Here is a 27,629-nt window from a genome sequence, read left to right as displayed (position 1 = left end):
TGGACGAGGAGCTGTCATATCCACAGGACCAGACATACAAGAAATACCTATAGGACTTCTGCTGGAGAGTGACCAAAAGTTCCCATTGGCTCAAAAAGCAATAAACTGCCCTGCCTGGGGCATGGGCCTCTCCAAGCTTGGCTCCCCATGAGGGCTGCTCAGCTGTCAGTAGGCCAGACTCCTAGTTGCCCTCCTGCTCAAGCCACAGGCTCATTCCTGCCTCCCTACTTCTGCCCACTCCCCTCTTCTTTACCAATCCAAACATTACACTTTCTTCAACAACCAACACAAGTTCAGTGATTTTTTTTTTTGGTGACCCCTCCATGATGTTGAATACATAATGCTCTCAATTTCCATAGCACAGTCTTACACTTGGTAATACTCTGGACTAATTTTTGTTCCCAAGTAGTTTCGGCGTGTACTTTGTTCTCCTAACTAGATCAGAGGGCCCTTGAACGTAGAGGTTGGATCCTCCTGCTATATTTCTTCCAGAGCACCCAGCAAAGAGCTGGGGACATCATAGATCGATGTTAACTTGAACCCTGCCCTCTTCAAGAAAGGGCAGCGGGAAAGAAATATTTTTGGTACCTGGGGCTGCTCAGTGAAAAATGGGGAACAGGAGCTAAGGGCATGGGAAAGAACTGGGCCTGTTGGGTAACCTACACTTTGTATTTTTAAATTTTGGAAATAAAAGGAGAGCAGCCTAGTCTCAACATCCAGGGAACCTAGGAAGTAATGATGAGTCAATGTCTCCTTTTAGAACTTCTCTATCCCTCCCCCTGCACTGGCTCTCAAGAACCATATACCTGGCCTGTATTCCACCCCCTCTGGGTACTTCTGCCCACTGATGACACCATATGAGAGAATGAATTAATCCTGAAGAAGTGACTCAAAGGATGAGCATTTCAGGTGGCATAGAAGACTGATAGAAAGGGTGCCTAACTAGTAGGGTGAGCTGCCTCTTCTGCTCATCACAGTCAGAAATGTCTTCTTGGAAGAAAGCAAGACATGAAGGCATGTGATAATCTATACAAATTTTATTTTAATATCAATTTGTATGGAAACAAGCAGGTGTCAGTGTTACGCAGGCACGGAAAAAAGGGAAAGAAAAAACCCTCCAGTGATAATTGCTCTTGTATTTATACCATTTGGTTTCAACAGGGACAGGAAGTTTTACTGTTAGCTTCCTGTGGGAACTCCAGTTTCTGCACCTTTCCCTGCTGCCTCTCAGCATCACGATAGAGCAGAGATTTCTGAGCCTTCAATCGGCAAGCCAGGCACATGAAAATTGACTCCACATTCTGGCTCTCTTTGGGGTCCTTGGCCGACGTCTCAAATAAGAGCATGTTGTGGGCATCAGCAAATTTCAGGGCTAAGTTGGAGGGCACCTGGATCTGTTCCCTCAAGTCACACTTGTTGCCCACAAGCACTTTCGGGACTAGTGGGGGCACAGCATGCCCATTGCATTCTTGGATCCACATTTTGAGGTTGGTGAAGGAGGTCATCTTCGTGACGTCGTAGACAAAGACCACAGCGTGCACGTTGCGGTAGTAGTGCTCCACCATGCTCTTGCGGAAGCGTTCCTGACCTGCTGTGTCCCACACCTGAACCTGGAAGATATGAAAGACCAACATTTGGAGTCAGAAGAGGAAACATGAACTAGAGATAGGACAAAACATGGTTCTGTGGCACTATAAAATGAGGCGACAAGCCCTGACACAGGAAGTGGTTCTTTGATAAATTGGCAGAATGGTCTTTTTCGAAGTAGAGAGAGAAGTTTCTCCCAGCGTTTATTAAGTCTTTCTTAAGATTTTGAGTTGGAAATCTTAAGGTTTTTAGTTGAAAACCTGGAGTGTAAATTGGTCAATTTTCCTGGAGGGCAGTTTGGCAATATTATCAAAAGCTTAAAAATGTACCAAAATTTTAGAGCCTAGAATCCCATCCAGAAATGTGTACAAAAGAAATAGCAAATAATGTAAATAAGTAGTTGAGATGTAATATACAGCATGATGCCCATAGTTACCACTGCTGTATGATATATATGAACATTGTTAAGAGAATAAACCTGAAAATTCTCATCACAAGGAAAAACTTTCTCTTTTCTTGCTTTTTCTTTTTATTGTACTTGTATAAGATGATGGGTGTTCACTAAAGTTACTACAGTAATCATTTCACAACATATGTAACTAAAACTATTATGCTGTATACCTTAACCTTATACAGTAATGTACATCAATTACATCTCAATAAAACTAGAGGGGGAAGCAAAAAGAGAGATGCGGTCAAAATTCTGTACAGAGATCTTAATCAATTTTTACAAAACAGGAAACAACCTAAATGTTCACTAGGAGATAAACAGCTAAAATGCATGTATGCATATATACAGGTGGGCTCTTCACCAGCTGAGCCACAAGGGAAACCCATCTACACAATGGGCTATTATGCAGCCATTAAAATATTCTTTGCAAAGAATAAATCGTGTATGGGAATTCCCTGACAGTCCAGTAGTGAAGACTGTGCTCTTTCACTGCCAAGCTCCCAGGTTTGATTCCTGGTCAGGGAACTAAGATCCCACAAGCTGCACAGCATAGCCAAAAAAAAAAAAATTAAATGGTGCAAAAATGCTCACAAAATACAAGCTTAAAAAGGATGATATAAAATATTTTGTACACTATGGTCCCAATATTAAAAAAAAATTTTAAACATAGACATATGCATAGGAAAGATCGGAAGTGTACAAAACTAGAATATTAATGGTTATTTATGAACAGTGGGATTTTAGGTGATATTTATTTCCTTTTTTGTATTTTCCAAATTTTCTACTGTAAGCATACATCACTTTGGGGTTTTAAACTTTTTTTGTATGACTTTTTAAAGAAAATAAAGTCAGTGTTAAAATCTCACTTTGTGGCTCAATTTATTTTAAATTCACTTCTTTCTTATGTAAAAGGTAAATTAGCTCATTGGAATTTTCTTCTGCATCTTAGTTTTTGGGATAAATGCCAATTAGCAACATACATAAAGATGTATGTAGTTCCCAGGGGATGCTCTGGAGTCTACACACATTCAGCCCAATCTAGTTTCCTTTATATATCCAAAGTCTTGGACAAGGGAAATCATGCTGAGAACAACTGTCCCAAGGCCTTGTACAATTCTAAGTTATGAAAGAGAATGTGGTAATAGTCACTAATTGACTACTATGGTTCTTAAAATGAAGTATAGCCTTTATTTGGAATTAGCAGTCAGTAAGTTTAATCTAGTAAATACAATTAAATCTTTTTGCTGGGTAAACATCTTATAGGGCACTAGAGTCATCATTCTGAGCATCAATTTTCATCATCCAGGCTTTCCCTTCATCTCCTTTATGGAGATGGGTGCCATATTCCTTTGGCACGATCTTCAAGTCATCACCTTCTTCTATTCAGATTTCCATGTATTTTGGTCAGATTCTCCTCTCCTCACTTCTGGACTACAGCAAAGTCTTTTGGATTCTAGATGCCTTCATCCCAGTGGCTCTTGCATACTGCTTTCAAATCAGCCTTCCTAAATCGCTGCTTGTATCAGCGTGTCATCTTCCTCTTCAGCCAATTCCAACAGCCCTCTACTGCATATGGTATCAAAATAGAAACGTTTCTGTCTGCCATCATTCGACCCCACCCAACCTAGTTTCCAGCTACTCAGCTACACCTGGTTCATTCTGTCCTTTGTACCTCTGGTCCTACTAGTCCACCTAAGCGGCTGCCCCCAGATTGCTCTACCCAAATCCCACCCACTCTTCCAGGCTCAGCTCATATTCCACCTTCTTCCTAAAACCTTCTCCAATTTTTCAGTTCTCTTTCCTTAGGAACGTTTATTGTACTTTGAGTCTCTACCACACCATTTAGAATATATTTATTTGTTCTCTGGGCTTCCCAGATGGCTCAGTGATAAAGAATCCACCTCAGTGGTAAAGAATGCAGGAGACTTGGTTGGGTTCAGTCCCTGGGTCGGGAAGATCCCCTGGAGAAGGAAACGGCAACCCATTCCAGTATTCTTGCCTGGAGGATTCCATGGACAGAGGAGCCTGGCAGGGTGCAATCTATGGGATCACAAAGAGTCGGACATGACTGAAGTGACTGAGCACACGCACATACTTGTTCTCTAGTCATTTCATCAGTGTTCTTGGCATCCCTCCAGACAGACTGTAAGCAGTCTTTTTCTGCATCAGGTCCCTCATCATCATGCTTGTCATTAATATTGTCGTCTTGATAAAAAAGCAGTACTGGCCCAAGTCACCAAAACTACAATCCATCTGACATCCTAGGTATCTGCCAAGGATTTCAGAGACAACATTCGACTTTGGTTACCCAGAAAAACGTTAAGTCCTCAAAGGCTGATTTGCTTTGGCAAGCAGAGACAGAAGGGATTCTCATTTCTTCCACCTCTCTGGTGCTCTGAGCAGGAAGAAAGAGGAGAGCAGGCCGGGAGAGGAATGGAGGTCAGTGGAAAGAGGGAAGGTATCGCCAGAGAATATCCTTACCACTTGGCTCCTGGTTTCCCCACCCCTACCCTCCGGTAGTCGTAACTCTTGCCTCTGAATAAGGCTGAATCCCTACCAGCTCTCAGGCGTGTGGCAGATGCTTTAACACCATGAGCTCAGGACTCTAAAAATACCTGCCACTAGCAGGAACACGGGTGGGAGTGTGTGAGGTGTTTGGGGATGAGTAGGTTGGCTGTTTGGCTTTTCTAAGGTAGGGCTTCAGAATGATGCACACCACCCAAGCCTGTGGGGACTTGAACCTTTGATTTTGGGGGCTTGGAATTTCAACCCCTCTCTGGTGAGAGGGGAGCCAGGAAGCAGACTACTCACAGCAGAAAATCACAAGAACCGGTGCTGTGGCTTCAAGAGCCATCACAAAGGGAGAGCACGACAGTCAGGCTCTCTGAAACAGGAATGACCTTGTTTTGTTTCAGGGTTTGGTGTCCCAGTCCTTCTCGGCACCCTCATAAACCCCTGGCCTCTGTTGGACAGTGAAAGCAGCTCCTCCCCCTTTGGCAGCTGGCATTCCCTCACCCAGTCCCCCTCTCCCCTGTGGGCACAGCATCCACACGGTGGCCAGCGCTGGCGCCTGCCCCTAAGCCACACACATGCCCCCAGGACCCTTTTTTTCTCTCCAAGGACCAGTGGGGTTTAGTGGAGTCAAACCAACAATGGTGCAAATCCCAACCCAATCACATCCTACTAGTTAGGTGTCCTCAGGCAAGTTACTTTATCTTCAGTGTCCTCCTCTGGAGACTAAGGATAAACACAGCAATCCTGTAGGGATGCTGTGAGGATTAGCATCCTCATAAGCACAGGACACAGTGCCCAATACAGTCCCCCTTCATCCCTGGCCTGAAACCGCCACCACCAAGTCTGGCCAGACAGCTCATTGAGTGGGCACCCTTGGAAATGCAGCAGTGGATATGGAATTGGGAGATGCGGGTTCCAGCCCCTTCTTTCACTAACTGAGTCAATGACTAGGCAAAGGAAATAACATGTGAGAAAGACCTTTGCACAATACAAAGTGTTCTGCAAATATTAGTTGTTGCCATTGTCTCAGGGGGCCCATAAGCCCTGTCCTAGTAGCATTGCTCCTTTAATCCATTGGTTCTCATCTTGGAAAGCAAGATGAGACAGCTTGGCTTCTTCTTCTTTTTTTTTTTTTTAGCTTGGCTTCTTGACGATGAGCTAGAGCCAAGGCAACGGCAACCAGTGGGGAGGGGGAAGAGAGAGGAAGGCCAGCAACATGTCCTGGTGGCTGGGGTTGGGCCCAAAGTGACGGGCACACTAGAGGAGCATCGAGGGGCACAGGGGAGCTGCCAAAGACACCTCTAGCCTTGTAAACCATTTTCCTGGGGCTACGGCTGCCTGAGCAAGTCCCTCACCCCCTGCACGTGCTCTTAGGTGACTCAGGTATTTATTTTCCCTAGAGAAGATACCTGGTATCTTTCTACACATAAGGTATGAGGTATGAATATCCTTCTGTTGGAGGCCGGTGAGGGAGGGTAGAAATGGAGAAAGGGAGAAAGTATATCTGTAATCTTTGGAGGATGCCCGAGGGGGTCACGGGGAAAGTTTAAGACAAGTCTTTCTTCAGAGAGCTGGCCCATCCCATCTGCATCTGAGATACAACCAGCTTCACACGCCAGGCTGACACAGAGAATGGCAAAGGAGGACGGAGAGACAAAAAGAAACTCACACACAGCAAGAGAAGCAGCAGTGGAGACAGAGAAACAACCAAACTGATGGCTAATTAACCATTAAGCTAACTGGCAGAAGATGGAAGCTCAGAAGCCCTAAGGAAGACATGATGTCATTCTGACTGCAGGCAGCTTCTGAGGGAACACTTAGTTCAGCCTCCATCCACTCGGTAATGTAACACACATGAGGGTGTTTTTCCAAGTGAGTGCGGAGGAAGAGAAATCCACAGTCTTGAGTGGCACCTGTCCCCAGCCATGGCTGACCGCAGGATGCCTGGTCCAGAGGCTAGGTCAGAGGGTGTGCCTGGCGTGTAGGAGGAACCCAACTGGACAGGAGAAGATGCTTCCATGAAAATCTACAAAGAGGGGCTCAAAAATTAGAACTGAGCCTCCCTTCTACTACCTCCCCACCCCCAAACACCCAGTCCTGTTCGGCATTTTCCAATGCTTTTAGACTGAGACAGGTGCGATATGATTTAGCTAAACCTGTAAGACGACACTTAAAGTTCTTTCAAGGAAGTTCCACCCTTCCCTTGGGGGTTGGGGGAGGCCTCCATCCTTCCTAGGCTGATGTCAAGAAGGCCTGTCAGTTTTCCCCTATGATGTCTCACTGTATCCCTGTCCCAGGTAACTTTGTGGGTTGGATGGACCACGGTGCTGGCCCAGTGTGGGGATTTACAGACTCTTCTAAGCCACCCTGGTGGCTCAGACGGTAAAGCGTCTGTCTACAATGTGGGAGACCTGGGTTCAATCCCTGGGTCAGGAAGATCCACTGGAGAAGGAAATGGCAATCCACTCCAGTACTATTGCCTGGAAAATCCCATGGACAGAGGAGCCTGGTAGGCTATAGTCCATGGGGTCGCAAAGAGTTGAACACGACTGAGCAACTTCACTTTCACTTTCTAAGCCAGGCAGCACAGTGTGTGGAAAGAGCACCAATAAGGGAATTAGGAGACCTGAGTTGTAGGCCGGGCCCTGGGTGATCTCAGACAAGTCACTTTCCCTCTCTTAGCCTGAGTTTCCTCTCTGTAAAACAAGGCAGTTGGATTAGAGATGCTCTAAGGTCTCTTCCATCTCTGAACATTCTCTGATTCTTACACTCAAGGTAAGACAGTCAAGGGACAGAAAGGAAAACCTAGGTACTCAGCACAACGTCTGCAGTGCAGCTGAAGGGGGCGTTCTTGAAGGCTCATGAGTCCAGGGGCTGAAACCCTGGGCCCCTGGGATCCCATAAGGCTGGCTGCCTGGCATGCCACCTCCCTCTGTGCACAATCCCTCCCAGCCAGATATTGCCCGACCGGAGGAGAGAGCAGTGACAAAACACATGGGCTCTGAATTGTGGCTGAATGCTGGCCCTATCACAGGGAAGGCAGGACAGTGAGATGGCGCAGTGCTGGGGCTCCAGGGTCAAAGACCGAAGCTCAGATCCATGTGCCTTGGGGCAAGTTATTTCATCTCTCTAACTTTGGTCTCCTTATCTATAAAACAAGAACAGTAATAATAGTCCTAATTTCATAGAGCTGCTGAGAAGATCAAATAAGATAGTACATGAAAAGTGCCTAGCCTGGGCTCTTTGTTTCTTCAATAAATAGAAGTTGCTGTTGTTGTTATTATGATTATTGCTGACTCGCTGCAGGCTTTTCTTGATGTTCTTGTGAACCAGGAAATACTGGATTATAAATGTCGTGAGGGGGTTCCAGACAGCTGACACCAAATGGGGCTTCAAGGCCCTACAGATGGCACTGGCATTTTGTTTGGTGTTGTAGTTTGTTTGGTTTTTGGCCATGCCTTATGCCATGCAGCATCTTAGTTCCCCCACCAGGAACTGAGCCTGGGCCCCCTGCATTGTGAGTGCAGAGTCTTAACCATCGGACCACCAGGGAAGTCCCAGCACTGCCATTTTAGAGCCTGACAGCCTTCTCCTGCTGAACCTGCGGTCTAGGGCTGCCTAAGTTTGGGGACTTTTCTCTCTCTCTCAAAAAGAGAAGCCTTTGACAGTCACCTCCTAGCCTGGGTTTGGTACCCGTTCCTTGAGACACTTCAGGCCAGCCAGAGTATGGGGCAAAACTGTCTCCCCTGGAGTGCCTGTGCTAGCTGCCATGCTCTGCCATCTCCCCAAAGACACTCCGGTCTCACCTGCCGGCTTGGGCCCTGGGCTTGCAGCAGCCTTGCTGGAGGCAGGGCCCCCATCCCGCTGCTCCCACACCCTACCCTGAGCCCCTTCAGAATCTGTCCTCAGAGGGCTCGCCCATCAGCAGTGTCACAAGGTTTCGTCCTCTTGAAAATATCATCTTCCCAAAAAAGCCTGTATTAAGCACTTATCTGCACGTGGTGCTGTGCTGGGCTCCATCTCTTGTGAGTCACACTGTCACAGGCTCTGCCCTCTGGGAAAAGGTCTGGAATCTTTGGTGGACACTGTAAAATCCAGTTTGACTAAGTACTGGATGTTAGAATGGAAGGAATCTTTGCAAAATTTCCCCCAAGGCCACTGGACAGTGACCCTCTTCCACTCGTTTTCACCTTCCACTTTCTGGCTTCCTCCTCTCCTCTTCCCTTCTTCTCCCTTCCTAGACTCCCAAACATTTCCTTTTTCTTTCATCTAAATTTCAAGTGGACTTCTTTCCCCCTCTCTTAAATGTAAACGACTCTTTGGCTCAATGTGACATGATGTTAAACAAGCGACAGCATTAAATTCGAAAGGTTTTGAGGGTTTAAGAACACATCCATAAGTATATTTCTATTTTGGATTTTAAAAGGCATGTTTTAGAAATTCCAGAGTCTTACAACCTTACATTAAAGAAGTTCTAGCCAAACAGACATTGACATAAGAGCCCTAGGAAAGGATGGAGACAGATACCTACTTTGACTTTTAAAAGGAAATGTAGCAATGCCCCCCGCCCTGCCCCTCCCCCTCACCGCCTGGCAAAATGAGAGGGGCAAAAAAGATCACTATTTCAAAACAGTACCTTATCTTCCTGATCCTGGGGTCAGTTGTTCTCAAGAGCACTCCCTTATCAGTACTGAGCTACCCATCTTCCTGACATCAAGTGCCTTGGACCAGTCCCTGAAGCCATTTTAAAACCTGTTCATTTTAATAACGAAGGAGTCGGGAATCTTGTACAGTTTAGAGCATTTCATCACCCTCCCCAGTTAGTCAGCCCTTCTCTCTACATCACTCAGAAGAGAGGTCCTGTGGTCATTTGGGCTGTTTGCCCAATGGAAATGGAGGGTTAACTTCACCTGACAGTGTCTGACCACAGGCTTGAGAAAAGGCCAGATGTGGCTCTAGAGGAGTTGGTCTTCAGTGCCCAGTGCCTTTTGAGGTGTCTTTTCTGCCCATAACCCTGCCCCCTCTGCTCCCCTGGCACGCGAAGCTGCCCTTGCCAGGTCCTCCCTCCCTCCATCTTCTGCACATTGAAATATTCCTGTCCTCTTGAGTTTCCGCCTTTTCTGATCCGAGCACAAATGGTCAGACAAGAATATCTGTACTTATGGACAAACTAATGAGAGGGGGGCACCAAGATACTTTCCTTAGCCCTCAAACAAGTTGCTCTGCATCTTTACAAAGGCCCACTGAAGACAATACCAACAGAATGAGTAACAGGCATTAGGTACCCCAGACAAATAAAGAAGCTATCATTTGAGGGGTGCTCTTCCAAAAAAACTAGTTTTATCTGTTATGAAGTGCCGGCAGGTAACCCTGTGTCAATTTCTTTAAAAGGGCTCATGGCTTTGTGCCAGAACCACTGCACACCACTCCTATTCCAAACCAGCCCTAATCTCAACTATAAAATTTAATTTAAAATACAGCACTTTAAAATACAGGCCTGCCCACTGCCAAGGCCTGAGGGCTTAGCCAAAGCAGGTTTCTGCAACCTATTGGCATTCACGAGGTAGAAGAGACCTCAAGATATGTGAAGTGCTTTGGGATCCATTCCACAGACCAGGACGGAGATCCCTCATACCTCCCTCTGCCCACAGGTGCCGCTGCTCCCGGCTCAGGGTCGAGGATGGGTTTGAACCGGCTTTTCCTGGCAGGAGCTGTCAGGCAAGGGCAAAGGGCATGAATGCAACCACTCCCTCCAGACCTCAAAAAAAAAAAAAAAAAAGGTGGGGGGTGAGGTGGGAACTGGGCCACTGAGAGAGGCAAAAGGGGATGAGGACTTGCGGAGGGTCTTAGGCTCAGCAAGCGGCGACACGGCCACACGCCGGACATTTACAACCACGAGATACCTCTGGCAAGACCCCCTCCCAGATCCCTCCCTTTCTGGACCTGACTGTCCGAATCACCTTGATCTTCTCGCCCTCGATTTCCACCGTCTTCTCCCTGAAGTCAACGCCGATGGTGGCTTCAGTCTTGTCCGGGAAGGTACCCCCGCAGAAGCGGAAGGTCAGGCAGGTCTTGCCCACGTTGGAGTCCCCGATCACGATGATTTTGAAGATGCGAATCTGCACGTACTGGTCCAGCGACGAGTCCAGCTCCAGGGAGGCCAGGCCAGCGGCCGAGGCGGGCTGCAGGTTCCCATGGCCCAGGATGGGCTGCGCCATCTCCCCCGGACCAGACCGGGGCCCCAACCCCCCTCGAGGGCTCCACACAAAGAAAACGGCCACGTTAGTGCGCTCGAGGCGAGCGAGCTTTGTGCGTGTGTATGTGTGTGCGTACGTGTCTGTGAGTGTGTACCCGCGCGTGTGTGCGTGCGCCGGCAACGTGTGTGCGCGCGCGCGCGCGTGAAGGGGGTGCCTCTCACCCCAGCCCCCTTCCTCCAGCGCACCCTCCTAGCAGCTCAGAGACAGTGACACAAAAGCCAGGGAGGGGACGAGAGATGGAGGAGAGCGGGCAAACCTTCTCCTTGCGCCTGTGCCCTCGGGCTTGCGATCCTACGGCGCTCCCCAGGCCGCCTCTGCCGCCACCGCGCCTTTGCATAAACCCTCCCCTGCCGGGATCCTAGGGACACACCGGAGGGAAGAAGCCTAAGGAGGAGAGGGTGGGTGGGGAGATCCGCACACGCCAGCTCGGGATGGTCTTCCTTTCTCCTTGCACCCATTTATTTTATAGCTTTCGGGCTCCCCACTCCCACTTTCTCAGAGCGCTCGGGGTCAGAGGGCTGAGAGCACAGCTGGGGAGGACAAAGAAAGCTGCACCCTCGGGCGTCTCTAGAGCACTTTGGCCCTGGAGCGACACTACTCGGCGAGGGTGGGATGTGGGGCGGAGACACCTCTTTCACCTCTCCAGCGGCGGGCAGCTGCGCCCCGCCTCCGCGGCCCCCCCTCCCAAGCCTTAAGATAAAGGGATGCTCTGTCTTATTGAGAAAGCAGGTGCGCTCGCGCGCCCCAGGGAGCCGGGGAGGGCGCTGCCAAGACACGCCATGGGTTGTGGGAGCCCGCGCAGCTGAGAGGAGGAAGGCAGGAGCACGGGTGTGCGTGTGTAGGGCGAGTTACTGTTTCTGTCACAGACTTGCCAGATGTAGGGGGGCGCGTGCCAGGCGCCAACCTCCCCTCATCACACCACGAGCACCCATCCTCTGAATGTTCAGGAGAGTGGCTCCCATTGGCTGCTGCAGTCGGTTGTGTTTGGCTGGCCAATGGGGAAGGCCCGCCGCGGCAGAGGGCCGGTGTGTGGGGTAAGGGAAGGGGGAAGCTAGTGCTGGCAGCTTCAGCAAAAGGGGACTTTGTTTCCGGGGCTAACCATGACAGGTCCAGGTGGAGGGATCCTGGGACATGGCGTAAACCTCACAGTGTCTTGCACTCCTGAGCTCTTCGTACAATCACAAATCTTTGCAGAATGGTGGAGTTTCAAAAGGAAGTAGAAACCCCTAGGAGCGTTCACCCCTCTGCAACTGAATGTAGAACAAAGTGGTTGGTTCTAATTTGCCAGAAGCCTAGATTATGCTTGGAAGATGATAAATGAACAGAACTTTCTTACGGTATTAGGGGGCAGCTTCTCAAGGCTTAACGAGCATTACACATCTCGGTCAAGACCAATTCCCTCTGCCAAAAGTGATTTGCAGGTTCAGAATTTGTTTGAAATCAACTCTACTGAGGTACAACTTACATACAATAAAATGTGCCCGTTTACATTTCCTTTTAAGACTTTATCCCTCCTCCTGCATATTTCATATGCTGAGATATTAATGACACATACCAAGAGCACCGACTTTCGAGTTATTTGCTAATGCCATCAAGGTCAGGGATTCCAGCAGCACACGTAAGTTGCCATCTTATTTGGGTGTGAGGTTGAGCTGCAGAAGAGATGAACAGGACTAAATCCATTCCCACCATAAGGAAAACAATTCAGAGCATCAGTGACAGATCTGTAAGCAAATTGGAATGTGACTGCTCAGCCATTTCCTCGTTACTCAAAATGGCTGGGAAAATGGAGTCTTCTAGTTAGTAAACTTTTTAAGCTGAGTTAGCAGATATATTTATAGCTAACTCTTTTAGCACATATGTAGGTCACCCATTTCTAAAACCCTAGATTATACTATTCAATGTTAAAACCATTTCGAGAAGGACTTAATCTTCATTGACTAATCCAAGGTCATCATTATGAATACCTATTATCATTGTATAGTGTGAATAGCAATCCTCATTGTATTTTGTTTTTGATTGGTTGATATCTAAATAGCTTGCCAGATAATTCTCCTCTGTATTTGAAGCTAATGCTCCTGGTGATCATTATCTACAGAAGAGTAGCTATTTAAAAAAAAAAAGAGAGAGAGAGAGAGATAACTATTAACTAGGCTTCCCAGGTGGTACAGTGGTAAAAGAATCCACCTGCCAATGCAGGCAACCTGGCATCCATCCCTGGGTCAGGAAGATCCCCTGGAGAAAGAAATGGCAACCCATTCCAGTATTCTTGCCTGGAAAATCCCATGGACAGAAAAGCCTGGCGGGGTGCACTCCATGAGGTCACAAAGAGTCAGACACAACTGAGCATGCACGCACGTGCGCACACACACACAAATATATCCAGGAGGTAAGAGTGAAAGTATTCCCTGGTGGCTCAGAGGTTAAAGCATCTGTCCGCAATGCGGGAGACCTGGGTTTGATCCCTTGGTCAGGAAGATCCCCTGGAGAAGGAAACAGCAACCCACTAAGATCTGCTGGAGAAGGAAACAGCAACCCACTCCAGTATTCTTGCCTGGAGAATCCCATGGAAGGAGGAGCCTGGTGGGCTACAGTCCATGGGATCACAAAGAGTCGGACACGACTGAGCGACTTCACTTTCACTTTCAAGAGTGAAAGTAAGTTTTGCTAATTATAGCCATAATTAATGCTATCTTTCTGAGAGATATAAAAAATATTACATCCACATAAGATTATTTAGATGCATGCTTCCAGCAAAAACTTGTCACTGAGTCTGAGAGCTCTCATTATATTTGTAAGGTAGAAACATTGATTTCTGGGAATGTGGTATATCAAAATGTGCCCATGCCCTAATAAAAAGTCTGTGGAGTGAGATTTTGAGGAACTTTCACTCGTATTTTTGGAGTTACTCATATGTGTACATTGTTTTTGCCCCCTGCCAAAATGATAAAATATCATTTTTTATTAAGAGGCCAAGAAAAGTACCTCATTGCACCTACTGTAAAAGTATTAATAACTTTGCTGTACAATGCCTTTTTAAAGATAATTTTATTTATTTTTGGCTGTGCTGGGTCTTCCTTGCTTCCTGGGCTTTTCTCTAGTTGTTGCGAGTGGGGGCTACTCTCTAGTTGTGGTGCACGGGCTTCTTATGGCTGTGGTTTCTCTTGTTGCAGAGCACGGCTCTAGGGCATGTGGGCTTCAGCAGTTGCAGCACATGGGCTCAGTAGTCGTGGCTCATGGGCTCAGGAGTTGTGGCTCGTGGGCTCTGGAGCACAGGCTCAATATTTGTGGCACACGGCTTATTTTGCTCCTGGCATGTGGGCTCTTCCTGGATCAGGGATCAAACCCCTGTCTCCTGCATTGGCAGGCAGACTCTACCACTGAGCCACCAGGGAAGCCCTGCACAATGTCTTTTTTGTGTTAATGTTGCATCATTAAATGATCGTCTTTCAAATACACTCAGTTGTTTTCATAGGTACCTGATTGTCAAGATTTTGAGTGTTTTCCGAAGTTTCTTTCACCACCAGATAGGATTAACTTTGTATTTAATCAATCCTTGTTCATTACTGACTTTTAGAAATAGTAATAAATGTCAATGTCTGCAAGGCCTTTAAATATGAAATAAATAGAAATTTTTTACCTTATTGTGGAATTGATATTTTCAATATTTATCCCCCTCAAACAGCCCTACTTTAAAAGAAAACTATTACCTGCACTTCTGGACATTAATCTATTCTTAATGAGTATGGGGATCCTGAATAATTTTCTCCCAATAAATATTGTTTCCTGGGTTAAACTTCCTAAAACGACGTTGTAATTTCATTCTCGATCCCTAATTCCACTAAAAATAATAACTTCATCACCTACAATATTAGGGCCAAACTTTTTTGCCTGTTTGAATCTGGCCCCACCACATTCACCTGTCCTTATTTACTTTCTAGTATGTACTCGCTGCCATTGTCCCATGAAAATGTGGTGGGTTTTGTTTGTTTTATTCTTCCAAGCATTTTAAACAGCATGGTGCTTCCTCTAAGATACTTTACAAATATTATCTCATTTAATCTTCACAAAAACCCTATGGGATTGGTAGATGAGGAAACTGAGGCATAAGTGACTTGCCCCAAGTGGCAGACCCAGGATTCAACCTGGAGCAGACTGGATCCAAATTCAATGATGCTTAACCACTGAAAATATTACTTTTGGTCCAAAGTATTCACCATCTGAAACATCATTTCTTCTCCTCCACTGTCTATGTTAATTTTACTATTCATTCTTCAAGACAGAGCTCAAGTAACACTTTTTACATGAAGTCCTTCCTTAGCTATTCCATCCCGTAAGATTTTCTCTTGCTCTGGAACTACATCAGATATTATTATTTAAATGACCAATATATCTCATCTCCCAACTAGACAGTGACCACTTCTTATACTTTTCATATCCCCCAGAGCTCCTTTCATGGCACAGTCCAAGTGGCAAGTGCTCAATAAATACTTGTTAAATGAACATGTAACTCAAGGGGGTGGGGAGGGAGGCTCAAGAGGTCGGGAAGATAGATATATATATATATATATATATATATATATATAGCTGATTTAAGTTGTACAGCAGAAACTAACAACACTGTAAAGCAATTATATTCCAATGTTATATTTATATAATAATGTATTGTATTTATTATATTTCATTATTTACATTTCATTATTAAATTCATATTTATTTATATCATAAAGCAATTATATTTCCAATTATATATGCCAATTAAAAATATGTAACTCAAAACTTTGAAAAAGGCATATGTTTTGCATACTGCTAAAAATATATTCTTGCATTTGTATTTTTACATTTGGTGGAGTCAAAAACACCTATTTACACTCAGTCCCTCATCCTACTCCTCCCATAATTCTTAAAATCCTGCTTAGGATTTCTCTCACAGAAAGTTGGTGAAACACGAACTCTTTGCCAGCATCCTGCTCTCAAGCACGGAAGCCATAATAGCAGGAGACTATCCGCAGCACCTGGGACAGCGTCTAAGACACAGAACTGCACGACGACAGATTTGGAAAAGAAGAGCCGTAATGATTCCTCCTCCAGGAAACAAGGGCTGGGTGGGAAAGCGCCAGCAACTTGTAAAAGAGGGAAGTCCACTCCGAATCTGCATAGCCAGGTGCCCCGGCTGGACCTCCGGAAAAACTGGAAGTGGACTACCGTCAGAGAATCCGGAAGGCTTAGGACCTAGTAATCAGTGGCTTAAACAGAAGAACAAACTGTGCTGGGGCCACGCTTTGTGAGGTTCCGTTACAGGTTCCCGCCATCGACACAGCGGCAGCACCGGCCACCACCTCCCAGCAAAGCGGCTTCACCGGTCCCTCCTCAGACAGCTTTCTGAGCTCGCTGAGTGGAACACGGTACTCCCAGCCCTTGGAAACTTGCAAGCAACTGCGCCTGGGGTCTTGCCAAGTGTTCGGACAGCTAGGCGCCTGCGCCCAGCTTCTCCCCGTGCGGGCCAATCGCGATGCGGCCTGGAGCGCCACGCCTGCGCAGTAGGCCTCCAGTCGCGAGTCCCCTTCTCCAGCTCTGGCAGGCCGGCTTAGCTGTCCAATGCACACCCGGAGCTGGGAGGAGGAGCCTGCGTAGAGTGCGTGTGAAGGGAGCTGGGGGAGCGGGTCAGGGCCCAGGGTGTTTGACCCGTTGGTACGTGCGTAAGAAGAAAGGAGAGGAGGAGGAGGTCCAGGGTAGCGGTTGCCGAAATGTTCCGGTGTGGAGGCCTGGCAGCGGGTGCTTTGAAGCAGAAGCTGGCGCCCTTGGTGCGGACAGTGTGCGTCCGAGGCCCGAGGCAGAGGAACCGGCTCCCAGGTGACTGACCCATCCCGGGCAACCCCCACCTTGAAGACCAAGGGCCTGGGTTTCACAGGCTCCCTATGCCGCTCAGGGCTCCCCCCCACCCTACCCCCATCCCTGGGGAAAAAAACTAAACACACTCACGATCGATCCTGTGAATTCCGAATTGGCGGGATCCAAACCGTGAGTTTCGCAAGCCGTGCCGACCTGACCTTCAAAGGATCTGAGTCCGGTAGTCGGCTTGAGGCCTCTTCCTGTGAGAGTTTACTGTTCAGGGGTAACAGAAGAGCTGGCTGCCTTGTATTGTCCAGTGCCACCTCCTGGCCACCCCCAGTTCGCCTTTTTAGAGCAATGAGGTCAAGTAGACTTTGTCATTTGTCGATTGTGAGACTTGAAGCAGGACACAAGCCCTACGCCTCAGTTCTTCTGTAAATGAGCATGTAACCTTAAAAACCCCAGATGAGATTCACAGATTTGAGTCCCTTGGGAAACAGAAATAGTGCAATGCAAGTAAGAAGTCTGTCCGCTGTGCGCCAGCCACCAGAAAGAGTTGGCCCAGAATTAATTTGAGTTGAGTTGTCTGGTCAGTGAAATTCTTGATGGTCTCTAATCTTTTGAAGAAACAGTTTGCAGAACACGTTGTATTTACCCCGCCCGCCCGTGAACTTGTTTCAGCAAATTTTAGAGCTGGAAGGGATTTCATGGTAAAATTCAACCCACTCGTTTTATAGATAATAAACCGAAGCACAGAGAGGTGAAATTACTTGCTCAAGGTCATATACCTAATTAATAGGTAGAGCAGAGGATAGTTTGCCGGTCTCTAGGTTCCTAATCCTCTTGCCCCAACTCCACACTGTTTGCTAAAGTTTTATCTCAAAAGGATAAATCTGGTTTTATCTCTTTGCTAAAGTTTTATCTCTTAAGGATAAATCTGGTTCCCCTTTAAGCCCATTGGGCATCAGATATCCTTGAATTTATCTAAACATGTCTTGAACCTGCCAGTTTTCAACCTGCACAACTTCAAGGGGGTAAAGAATTATCCACCAGTACAAGGTGCTTGGTTTTGTTGGTTTATTTATTTTTTCATCAATAATCTTTGAACGGTCACCCAAGGATATTCATATTAGCAGTGTCAATATAGAACTGCCTTGAGGCCTTTTCAACGTGGAACTGCTTGCTGGGTGCTTTTTAAAAAGTAGAAAATATTTCCCTTAGATTGTGAGAGTCTTATAAATGTACATTTGAATAGTTTTTCCAGTTGCTATCCCTCAAGAAAATGTTTCCTGATGGGTGTACCTGAGGTATGTCCTAAGGCGTGTTGCTCTTGAAACTTAGCACTTCTGCCTTTGCAGAAGTTTGAAAAACTAGATTAGGTTTGAAAAACTAGCATCCTGTCTATGATGTCATCTGCATGGGTTTTGTGCGTTAAATTGAGGATGCTGTATTTAAGTTGGACAGAAATTTACACAGAAATTTAGGTAAGCTGAAGATTTTCATGCAGACTGGGCTTTCAAACTCTGTGTACTTATTTTGCCTAAAACGCACAACTTTTGCCAGCATTCTGAAGTCTGAACAAACGTTCTCATCAATTAAGTGTGGATTTGCAAAGATGATATCCACCTTTGGTTTGAGATGGTTGGTGATATTAGAACTATTGAAAAATACTCACTAAAAGTGTTCTTTTCCATTGCATGACTTGTTTTAAGGCAGTCTGCTGTAGAGTATATTCTGACTTCTCGACAGATTCCATCCATCTCTTTGTATACAGTTATTTGTCCTTTGGCCAAGCACCAGAGGATAACCTTATTATCTTTAGCAGTGGGTGGGGGTTGGGTTACAATTTCAAAAAGAAATGATTCTGTCGTTGTAGGAATCAACTTTGTCTTGTGGCTTGATGACTAATTGCTCTTAATCTGAATTCTTTTGCCCATAGTAGCCATAGTTTACCATAGGTTTTTACATAGATCAGGGAGAGGCATGTTTGTAGACAGGCCATTTCCCCTTCCTGTTTTCCCCTCCCTCCCCACTAGTTTTTGCCAGGATTATAGCAAACTTTAAACCTACTTTGGAACATGTCATCCACATCTGTCACTATTGTCAAGTTCATTTGCATTATATATTGCCTTTTGCCTTAAAACGATAATTGCTACTATCTGGTTATTTACTATATTTGGATGCTCTGCCTCTTTCCAGAAATGATTGAAGGTAATTTATAGTAACCACTTTGTGTCGGCATTCAGAATTGAGGAGCATATGGGTTAGGTAGGTAATAGATGTTTTCTGTTCTGTAGTTTTTTATTTGGTTATCAAACATTGTGCTATCGATGTGATCAAACTCATCACTGACCCCCGACCTGAGGGTCAGATGTTTGAACATTTTGCTCTGTTCAGAACCCTTTTCACTCTCTTAAAAAAGAAACTGGATTCCTTGTGGGCAATGATCCAGACTTCCTGGACACTGCCAAATGACACTTTTTTGAAGCCTAGAAGACAAGCCTTTATCTACTCCTATTGCTGGGACAGAACTTTCCAGAAGAAAATTTTAGCAAGTCAACATTTTCTTATAGACATTTGCTATTATTTTAAGGGAGTTGCTGTATATTGTAACTTTCATGTTTCCAAAACTTGCCTGGTTGAATAAGTTAAAGTGGAAGGCCAACCCCAACTGTACCAAATGATAATCTTTGGAAGAGAGCCGTGGGAATTTATATTTAACAAGGCTGCTGATGTAATTCGAATGATCAGGCAAGTTTGGAAGCTGCTATTCTGAATGAATAATGACTCCCTTCTGTTCCACTGACCTAAGGATTAAAAAGCCAAACTGAGCAACCTTGAATCTCTTGTGATTTGTGTCAAGCCCATTTTTCTGATATTCAGAATAGTTATAGCCATTCTCCCCTCCTAAACTATACACTACCCGAGGACAGGAATTGTGTCACATTTAGTTTTGTGTCCTCAGCATTTTGTACAGTCTGGTACATGGTAAATCCTCAGTGACTGAACCCTAGTACTGTGAAGGACTTAACTTTGGAGAATAGAGTTAGATTTTTTGTGTGTCATCAAAATCATTTTTCTTCTGGTGCCGTTCTTCGGAGTGTTTCACACAAGAGGCATTTAGCTGCAATGGACAGATCACCTAGGCTTGTCCGATCCTGTGTTTTAGACATGTCAGAAGAGTAAGTTTGATGTTCAGAAAACAAGATTCAAGACAATATTAGACCTCCTAACCACTTGAAATTTCTGGGTGCCTCAATTGTATGGATGTATTTGTGGAAAAGGGCTTCTGGGTGTATGGAAAAATAGGAGATTATGAAATCTACAGCAGTGAATTTGTTGATTTAGATACTATTCTAATGCTAGCCTGTGGTATTCAAAACTTCTTTGCAAAAATTTCTTCAAAATGTTCAGTCCTTATCAGTAGAACTGGGGTGAGTTTCTATTTATCTTATTCATTAATTCATGAAATATTTATTGAGCAAACTCCTACAGGAATTGAATCTTTCCATGATATAATGAATATAGACAATAATATTGTATTATAGTATCAGACTTGCTAAGAAACTAGATCTTAATTATTCCAACAACTACAAAGAAATGATAATTATATGACATGGTAGAGGTTCTAATTACCACAAAAATGGCAATCATAGTATTATGTATAAATGATCAGTTTAAAAAAATCGTAAGTGTGAGGAAGAAAGCTCTACTTTGGTACATGTGGTCTGACTGCAGAAAATCTAAAATAAGTAGATTGGTGCAATGAGAAGTCAAGGAGTAAGGGGGCTTTCCCACATTAGTAAGACAGGTGAAAAGGCATGTTTCAGTCTTTATATAAGATTTCCTAAAATTCTGAGGCTGTGGTAGGAAAGGTGTGGGAATAATTTTATAGGTAAAAGAAAACTCGAGGGAAATATGAATATCCATACCATATTATCACCTTTTACAAAATTAAAGTCACTAGATATATAAAAAGTTGGTTTGTTAATGACTGTATTGTGTTATATTTCTTTTCAAGCAATAGTGTAAATGTAAACCCATTTCCTTTTTTAAAAGTCAATTTGCTTTTAAATGTCTTTTTTTTTTCAAATTGAGGCAAAAACTGCTGAACTTAAATTATTATATTAAAACAAAGTTGTTATGGTTTTTAGATTTAGGATCTTCTAGAGGAATAAGTGGAATTTTAAAAACATTTATTTTTGGTTAAAAAAAAACTTGGGATGGAGGTAAGAGACAACTAAATTCATTGTACTATATCTAACCATGTGGAACTTTTTCTACCCAGTTTCATTTTCTAAGCTCTGAGATTTGTCAGTTTCTATTTCTGATGCTTCATCATTTTTATGGACTTCTGAAAATCAAAAGCTTGCCCAGATTGAGATAAGCTTCTCAACCCTTGCCCGTGTTTTTATTTTCATGATTTGTTGTTGTTCCCAAATATAAGCCATTTTATTTCATTCAGTGATGAAAGATTCTAAAACAGGTAAGAAAGAAAAACAGTAGAGAAAAATACATTTCCAGTTCTAAGAATATAGATCCATAGTTTCTTATCTATAATTTAGCAAAGAAAATAGGACTAAAAAAATCAAGTTTTTGGAACCTGAACTGGAGAGAAGTTAACTTAGAATCTTTTGTTTATTCTCTTCATTGTGATCGGTCATAGAAACATTAATGCGTGTGACTGGGTTGCTGCCCCTTATTGTGCTGGGTGTTACTTACTATATGGTATATGTAATATATACTTAGCACCTAATAATTCTAAGTTCTGGGATGCCCGTGTTCCCAAGGATTTCAGGTAAGAGAATGCAGCTGCGTTTTGGACATGTTTATACCCCTCTGAGCCCTGTAATTTTGAAAGCTGGGGAAAAGCTCCCTATTTCGAATTTCTGCAAGTACATATGGACCAGCTACCAGCGCTGTTCTGTTTGTCTTTTAAAGCTTGGTCACATCAGAACATAGCTACTTGCCTCTAGACCAGTGATTCTCGAAGTGTAGACTGGCAGCATCAGTATCACCTGGGAACACATTAGAAATGCTATTTCTTGAGCCCTATCCCAGATCCTCCAGCTCAGAGACTCTGGGGTGGGGGTGGTGTAGGTCTGGCCTTCCATGCTTTAATAAACCCTCTGGGGGACTTTGATGCCCACTCAAGTTTTAGAACCACTGCTGTAGATCAGGATTGGCAAACTACAGTCCACAGGCCAAACCCACATGCTTTCCTATGCCCCTTGAGCTAAAATTGGTTTTTACATTTTTGAGATGGCTCAAAAAATTTTTAATAGACAATTTTTTGAAAATTATTTAAAATTCACATTTCAGTGTCCACTAACAAAGTTTTGTTGGGACACAATCACACCCATTCATTTTTATGTTGTGGTTGCTTTGGCACAACATCAGCAGAATTAAGTCGTTACAGCAGAGACTGTGTGGCCTGCAAATCTGAAAATATTTTCTATCTGGTTCTTTTTTTTTTTTTTTCCCCATGTCTTGTTAACTTTGGAGGAGGATCCCATCTATCCAGAGCACCTTGATTACTCCTGTGTCATCACAAAATGCAAAATAAAATCATATCAAACTTTTTACTCAGGAGCTTGTTTAATTGTTTAATGTGCTGTAAGTTGTTTTCTTTTTATTTTATTTATTTTTTTATTTTTTAAACTTTACATAATTGTATTAGTTTTGCCAAATATCAAAATGAATCCGCCACAGGTATACATGTGTTCCCCATCCTGAACCCTCCTCCCTCCTCCCTCCCCATACCATCCCTCTTTACAGAAAAATTTGCAAACCCCTGTTCTAGGTCAGTAGTCAACATGAAGACTGTCACAAGCAGGGAAGGTGCTGGGACCGTCTTCCTTCATTTGAAAATGCCAGCATCCTCCTGGAGAAAGAAGTCTGTGAAACTCTGACATTTCCATGTGTGAACGCTGTTACGATCCTCAGATTCTTAATAGGCATTCTGAGTTTCTACATCAACATAATCTTTGTATTATTTTGGAGGACTAAGAGCCAAGTAGCCAGTGGATATTTTAAATTTTGTCATTCTAAAAAATAAAATCCAAAATTCTTCAGTTCTTTGGGGGAGATAAATTTACCTAATTTTTTTTTTGTGGTTTTCTTCTGAGATTTAGCATTTCTGTCTTCCAGGACACATTGCCTTTCACACAAGGCTAAAGTCTTTTCTGGTTAGATTGTGTTGCTGGAGTCTATGTGTGCAAGGTTTGAGCCAGCCATTTAAATTACTCCTTAAGTGATTGTTAGAGTGTCCCAGGTAGCCTGTAGTTAACTTGTTATATCTGTCTATTCAGTCATCTCTCCATGTTTGCTTCATTTACGGTGAAGATGTGAAGAGAGACGTATTTGATGAACTGCCCGGGTTTTTCATTACCTTTTCTGGAAGTGATAAATTCCTCCCTGGACAGCATTAAATTATACTTGTAAAACTCCAACAACTTTAGAGTGTACATTCTGATATCTGTTGTATTTGTGTGTACAGTTTTAAGTTTTTTTTCCCCTTGGTCATTTAACAGTGAATATGACACAGCCCAATGTGCATTTAAGTCTTTACTTGTGCAATGCATTGACATTTAGTCATAAACATGTATTAACTATTTTATTTTTGTATGTGTGTGTGTCTTAATAAATTGTGTTCCTTAGGCAACTTGTTCCAGCGATGGCATGTTCCTCTAGAACTCCAGATGACAAGACAAATGGCTAGCTCTGGTCCATCAGGGGGCAAAATCGATAATTCTGTATTAGTCCTTATTGTGGGCTTATCAACAATAGGAGCTGGTGCATATGTAAGTAGAAAAGCACCTTGTGTAAAGAAGCTGCCAAACAGCTCCCATTAATAGACTCAGTACTACTCTGCTTTAAGACTTTTACAACTAATTCTCCTTTCTCTTTTTGGAAGAATTTCCAAAGAGCCTTCTTTAGAGTGCCTACTATCTAATAGTCTGTGAGAACCAATTTGAGAATGACTGAAATTTCATCTCTCATTGATGATCTTTGCTCTTTGCACTTGTCTTTTTACTCTTTACTTGAAAGCTTCTGCGTTTCCTTAGATTTGACTAATCTATGGAATTGTATATTTTCTCTTGGATATAATGCACTAACCTATGAATAAGGTCAAAATTCATTGCAGCTCCTTAGCACAATATTTGATTTTGACCCATTTGCCAAATATTGTATTTTTCCTTGGCTTGGGATAATAAACATTTAAAAACAATAATCTTCAGTTCAGCATTCCCTGAAAGAAAAACTTATCCAGGAACCTCATCCAAAGACTAAATTCTAGAAGTAGGTCTAGTATACTCCAGGTTTAAGATGGAGTTTGTGTGAGGTGAGAAATGTGCTTTAAACTGCTATATAGTATTACCACAATAATATCCCCTTAAATGAACTGTGATCAGCTTAGCTGGTGACAGAGGAATTATTCTGTGGGCATTTTTAACTTGGCAGAGTTTACTGTGACTAAGCAGATCAGTCTAAAGCTGGATCATGTAAGGTTGAGTGAACCAACTTAGATAACACTTAGTAATGCCCTTGATTGAAGGAAGCTGTTTATTTTACTTATTGAGAGCAAATGGTTGAACAACATTACAATTTTAGTTCTTTCTACATTGGTAAGAGGGTGAACTTATCTTTGTTACTGGATCACTGCATTAAAAAAGGGGGGGGACATGAAAATTATTTGACGTCACTTAGATGATCATTCTCTGACCTAACTCCAAATGCACAAGCAAAGTAGATAGTTCTTGCCAGCTGTGAGGTGAATCAGAGTAAGAACTAGGTGAGCTCTGTCTGGTGACAGACTTTGAGGATATATACATTCTCCTCCAATCCTGGAACAGCATTTGTTTTTCTTTTTAGCACAGGGTAACCAAAAACACTTCCCTGCCTTTATATTGAATGTTTCTTCATTAATACTTAGTGCTTTTTCTATTTCCCTTTGTTTCTTTCTTGGCCTTATCTTTACCTACAGTTGTGCAGTGTCATCATCTAGGACCCCCTTCTAGATCACTAGCGTCTACAGGTGCTTCTGGGAAAGATGGCAGCAGCCTAGTATACTTCTTAATTGTAGGAGCAACAGTCACTGGGGCAGGAGTTTATTATGTAAGATACTTACACTCAAATATATTTTGGGGGTAGGGTGGGTGAGACCATGGCACTAATGAAAACTTGATCCATTAGAACATGATGAAACATTCATGGCATGTGCTTTCTAGGTATTTATTAAAGGGACATTGTCAGTCACTAGGGAGTCCTTTATTCTTCAAACTGTTAAAGTCTTACTGGAAATATCTAAAGCCATATATTTAATGATTGCTATAAATCCTTGTCATCAACCCTGTCTTTGAAACTTTTGCCAATTTCATAATTCTTTTTTTATGATGCTGAATTATATTGTGCTTTAGTGCTGCATACCTAACAAGATAGTCTCAAAGAGTAAACACTGAGTAAGCAAGTAAAGATGACTTGAACATCATCCATTTTGAATCATTTTAGGTAAAATATAATTTCTGTGTTTTGTGGGAAACAGCAAATTAACCCTACTTTTACTGCGAAAGGGCATTTTATTGAATGCTTCTGAGGAGGTCCAAAAAGCCATAAAAATTGCAGTGTTCTCCACACTCACCCCCAGCCTCTATTTCAACTAAGTTCATTTGGCAGTGTCCCTTTTGTAATCTGTATGTAATTTGGTCAAACTAGTGGCTGAAGTGGTATAAGCTAATGCATTTGTGTCAACTGCTTTCTTAAATGCCTCTCTCATTATTTAGATACTACCCTCTAAGCCTTTAACTTTTCCATTTCATAGCTCTCTCAACTTTTCCCATCAGTTCCACCCCATTCATTCAGAAATAGATTTTAGGTGTTCATATCTGATATGTTTGTAACATTTGAAACCCATTAAACCTCTGGTTCATGTTGCTGTACCAGAGTTGGATGGCCTCCACAGAGCTGGCCAGGCGAATCTCTTAATGCCAGGCCACAGAACAGGGCCACTCATACTGTTGCTTCCTCTTGTCTTAGAAATGTCTGTGAAGCACAAGTTCCTCTCAAGCCATTCAGTTAAATGCCTCATTGCCCTCTGTGTTTATCCAACACTGGTAATAATAAAGCTGCTGTATTATGGTGGTTTTAGGTTAAATGATAAGCTTTTGTCTACCTACAACTTATCAAACTATTGTGTTTTGTTTTAGATTCCATTTTAAATCATTTAAAACATGATCTGAGGTGACTTAGATTTGTCAGTGAGCAGAGGAGCCTGGTGAGCTACATACAGTCCATGGGGTTGCAAAGAGGCAGACACTGCTGAGTGTGCACGCACGCGTGCACACACACACACACACACACAGAGCCAAAGTGGCCTTTAGAATATTTAATGAGATTTAGTAGTTGAGCCATTGTTCAACTGATAGGACCACATTGCCTCACTCAGAAAATGAACTGTTACCTTTCATATTCGTTTAAGTGGAATAGATGCCATTATATTCATCTGTTTAGAACAGTTGTCTGCTAACGTATTTCAGGATTTTGTAGTTTTTTTTTTTTTTTTTAACCTGACATGTATTCATGTCACTGACTGGAAATCTGCAAACTGGGGAGACAGAGACCCTTGGGGGAAAAGTTAATTTTTATTTAGTAGGTCTGTAACTTATTTTTATATCAGAACATTTACTTAAAAGCTAAATATATAAATATATGACAAACCTCTTTCTTGTTCTTTCCCCAGTAAACCTCAAGGTATTTCTTGGTCTCCTCTTCCCTGATGTGTGAACCAATAGGAGGTGTGAGAGGGCCTAGGCTATTATTGGATATCTGTCTCAGTGTGAACATGACCTCAGTTTACTTCTCTGTTCACTCGCAGTGATCAGCTTAAAGCCATCTTTTTAGGTAGAAATCCCTTTCTTAAATATTTTTTCAAGGAATGAGTAAATGCTGGACTTGTATATATTGCCAAGATTTAAAATAAAAACTCTTCCTGAAATTAGTGTTACTTGAATTCAGTTTATGAATTTGATGAATTTAGTGGTAAATTCAAGGAATAACCATTATCTTTTAACATACAGCACTTAATTTTCTAATCCATTCATGTTGTATATTAGATGTTTCCAGGCTGATAAATGTCAATTGCAAATCTGAGAATTCAGGTTCCTTAATGCAGTACATTGCCTAGTGGATTACTCTGTAAGAGAATCATATTATTCTTAAAACATGTTTTTATGCTACTTCCTCTGATTATCCTTACTTTTTCCTCCAATTAATTAATAATGTGGGATTTCAGCTGACATATGGTCACTTAAATTTCTGTCTTGTTGACCCTGTGGGTTACAAAAAGAGCAAAAGTGTTATAATGAAAAAAAGTCGTTCTTGCCTACTGCTTTTTAAAATATCTTCAATAAATTCTGATGCTGAATTAAAAAAAGAAAACTAGTCAGTTCTAATGCTGTGTTAAAAAAAAACCTAGCCCTTCAATTTGAAAGGATAGAGAAGATCAGTTCAGTTCAGTTCAGTTCAGTTGCTCAGTCGTGTCCGACTTTTTGCGACCCCATGAATTGCAGCACGCCAGGCCTCCCTGTCCATCACGAGCTCCCGGAGTTCACTCAGACTCACGTCCATCGAGTCAGTGATGCCATCCAGCCATCTCATCCTCTGTCATCCCCTTCTCCTCCTGCCCCCAATCCCTCCCAGCATCAGAGTCTTTTCCAATGAGTCAACTCTTGGCGTGAGGTGGCCAAAGTATTGGAGTTTCAGCTTTAGCATCATTCCTTCCAAAGACATCCCAGGACTGATCGCCTTCAGAATGGACTGGTTGGATCTCCTTGCAGTCCAAGGGACTCTCAAGAGTCTTCTCCAACACCACACTTCAAAAGCATCAATTCTTCGGCGCTCAGCCTTCTTCACAGTCCAACTCTCACATCCATACATGACCACAGGAAAAACCATAGCCTTGACTAGATGGACCTTTGTTGGCAAAGTAA

The 27,629-nt window shown here is 43.3% G+C and overlaps 2 protein-coding genes across 3 annotated transcripts in view; one reads left to right on the top strand and one right to left on the bottom strand.

Moving 5' to 3' along the window:
• Positions 1-1,022: 1,022 nt before the first annotated feature.
• On the bottom strand, positions 1,023-11,645 carry RAB33A (RAB33A, member RAS oncogene family). Its single transcript, XM_019955397.2, has 2 exons — positions 10,513-11,645; positions 1,023-1,610 (listed from the first exon to the last, which is right to left on the bottom strand). The coding sequence occupies exons 1-2, from the start codon at positions 10,768-10,770 to the stop codon at positions 1,155-1,157; spliced, it is 714 nt and encodes a 237-aa protein (XP_019810956.2). The 5' UTR covers positions 10,771-11,645; the 3' UTR covers positions 1,023-1,154.
• A 4,732-nt stretch (positions 11,646-16,377) lies between these two features.
• Positions 16,378-27,629, top strand: part of AIFM1 (apoptosis inducing factor mitochondria associated 1) — a 30,805-nt gene continuing 19,553 nt past the window's right edge. Inside the window, exons 1-2 of one of the 2 annotated variants that reach the window (XM_070784619.1) lie at positions 16,378-16,662; positions 24,629-24,759. In XM_070784619.1, coding sequence (XP_070640720.1) covers positions 16,557-16,662; positions 24,629-24,759 — 237 coding nt within the window. In that variant the 5' untranslated portion in view covers positions 16,378-16,556. Of the gene's footprint in view, positions 16,663-23,301; positions 23,445-24,628; positions 24,760-27,629 lie in introns of both variants that reach the window. The other variant, XM_019956004.2, reaches the window with a different exon arrangement.

Source organism: Bos indicus, chromosome X, assembly GCF_029378745.1.
Source record: "Bos indicus isolate NIAB-ARS_2022 breed Sahiwal x Tharparkar chromosome X, NIAB-ARS_B.indTharparkar_mat_pri_1.0, whole genome shotgun sequence".
Taxonomy (NCBI): Eukaryota; Metazoa; Chordata; class Mammalia; order Artiodactyla; family Bovidae; genus Bos; species Bos indicus.
Note: the sequence above shows the minus strand (reverse complement) of the source record. Positions and strands in the feature narration are given on the sequence as shown.

Bases quoted from the DNA above. Each gene is read 5' to 3' on its own strand.
- RAB33A (XM_019955397.2), bottom strand. From the start codon at position 10,770: ATGGCGCAGCCCATCCTGGGCCATGGGAACCTGCAGCCCGCCTCGGCC. The intron at 1,611-10,512 runs GTGATTCGGACA...CATATCTTCCAG, and splicing joins TCGAGGGCGAGAAGATCAAG to GTTCAGGTGTGGGACACAGC.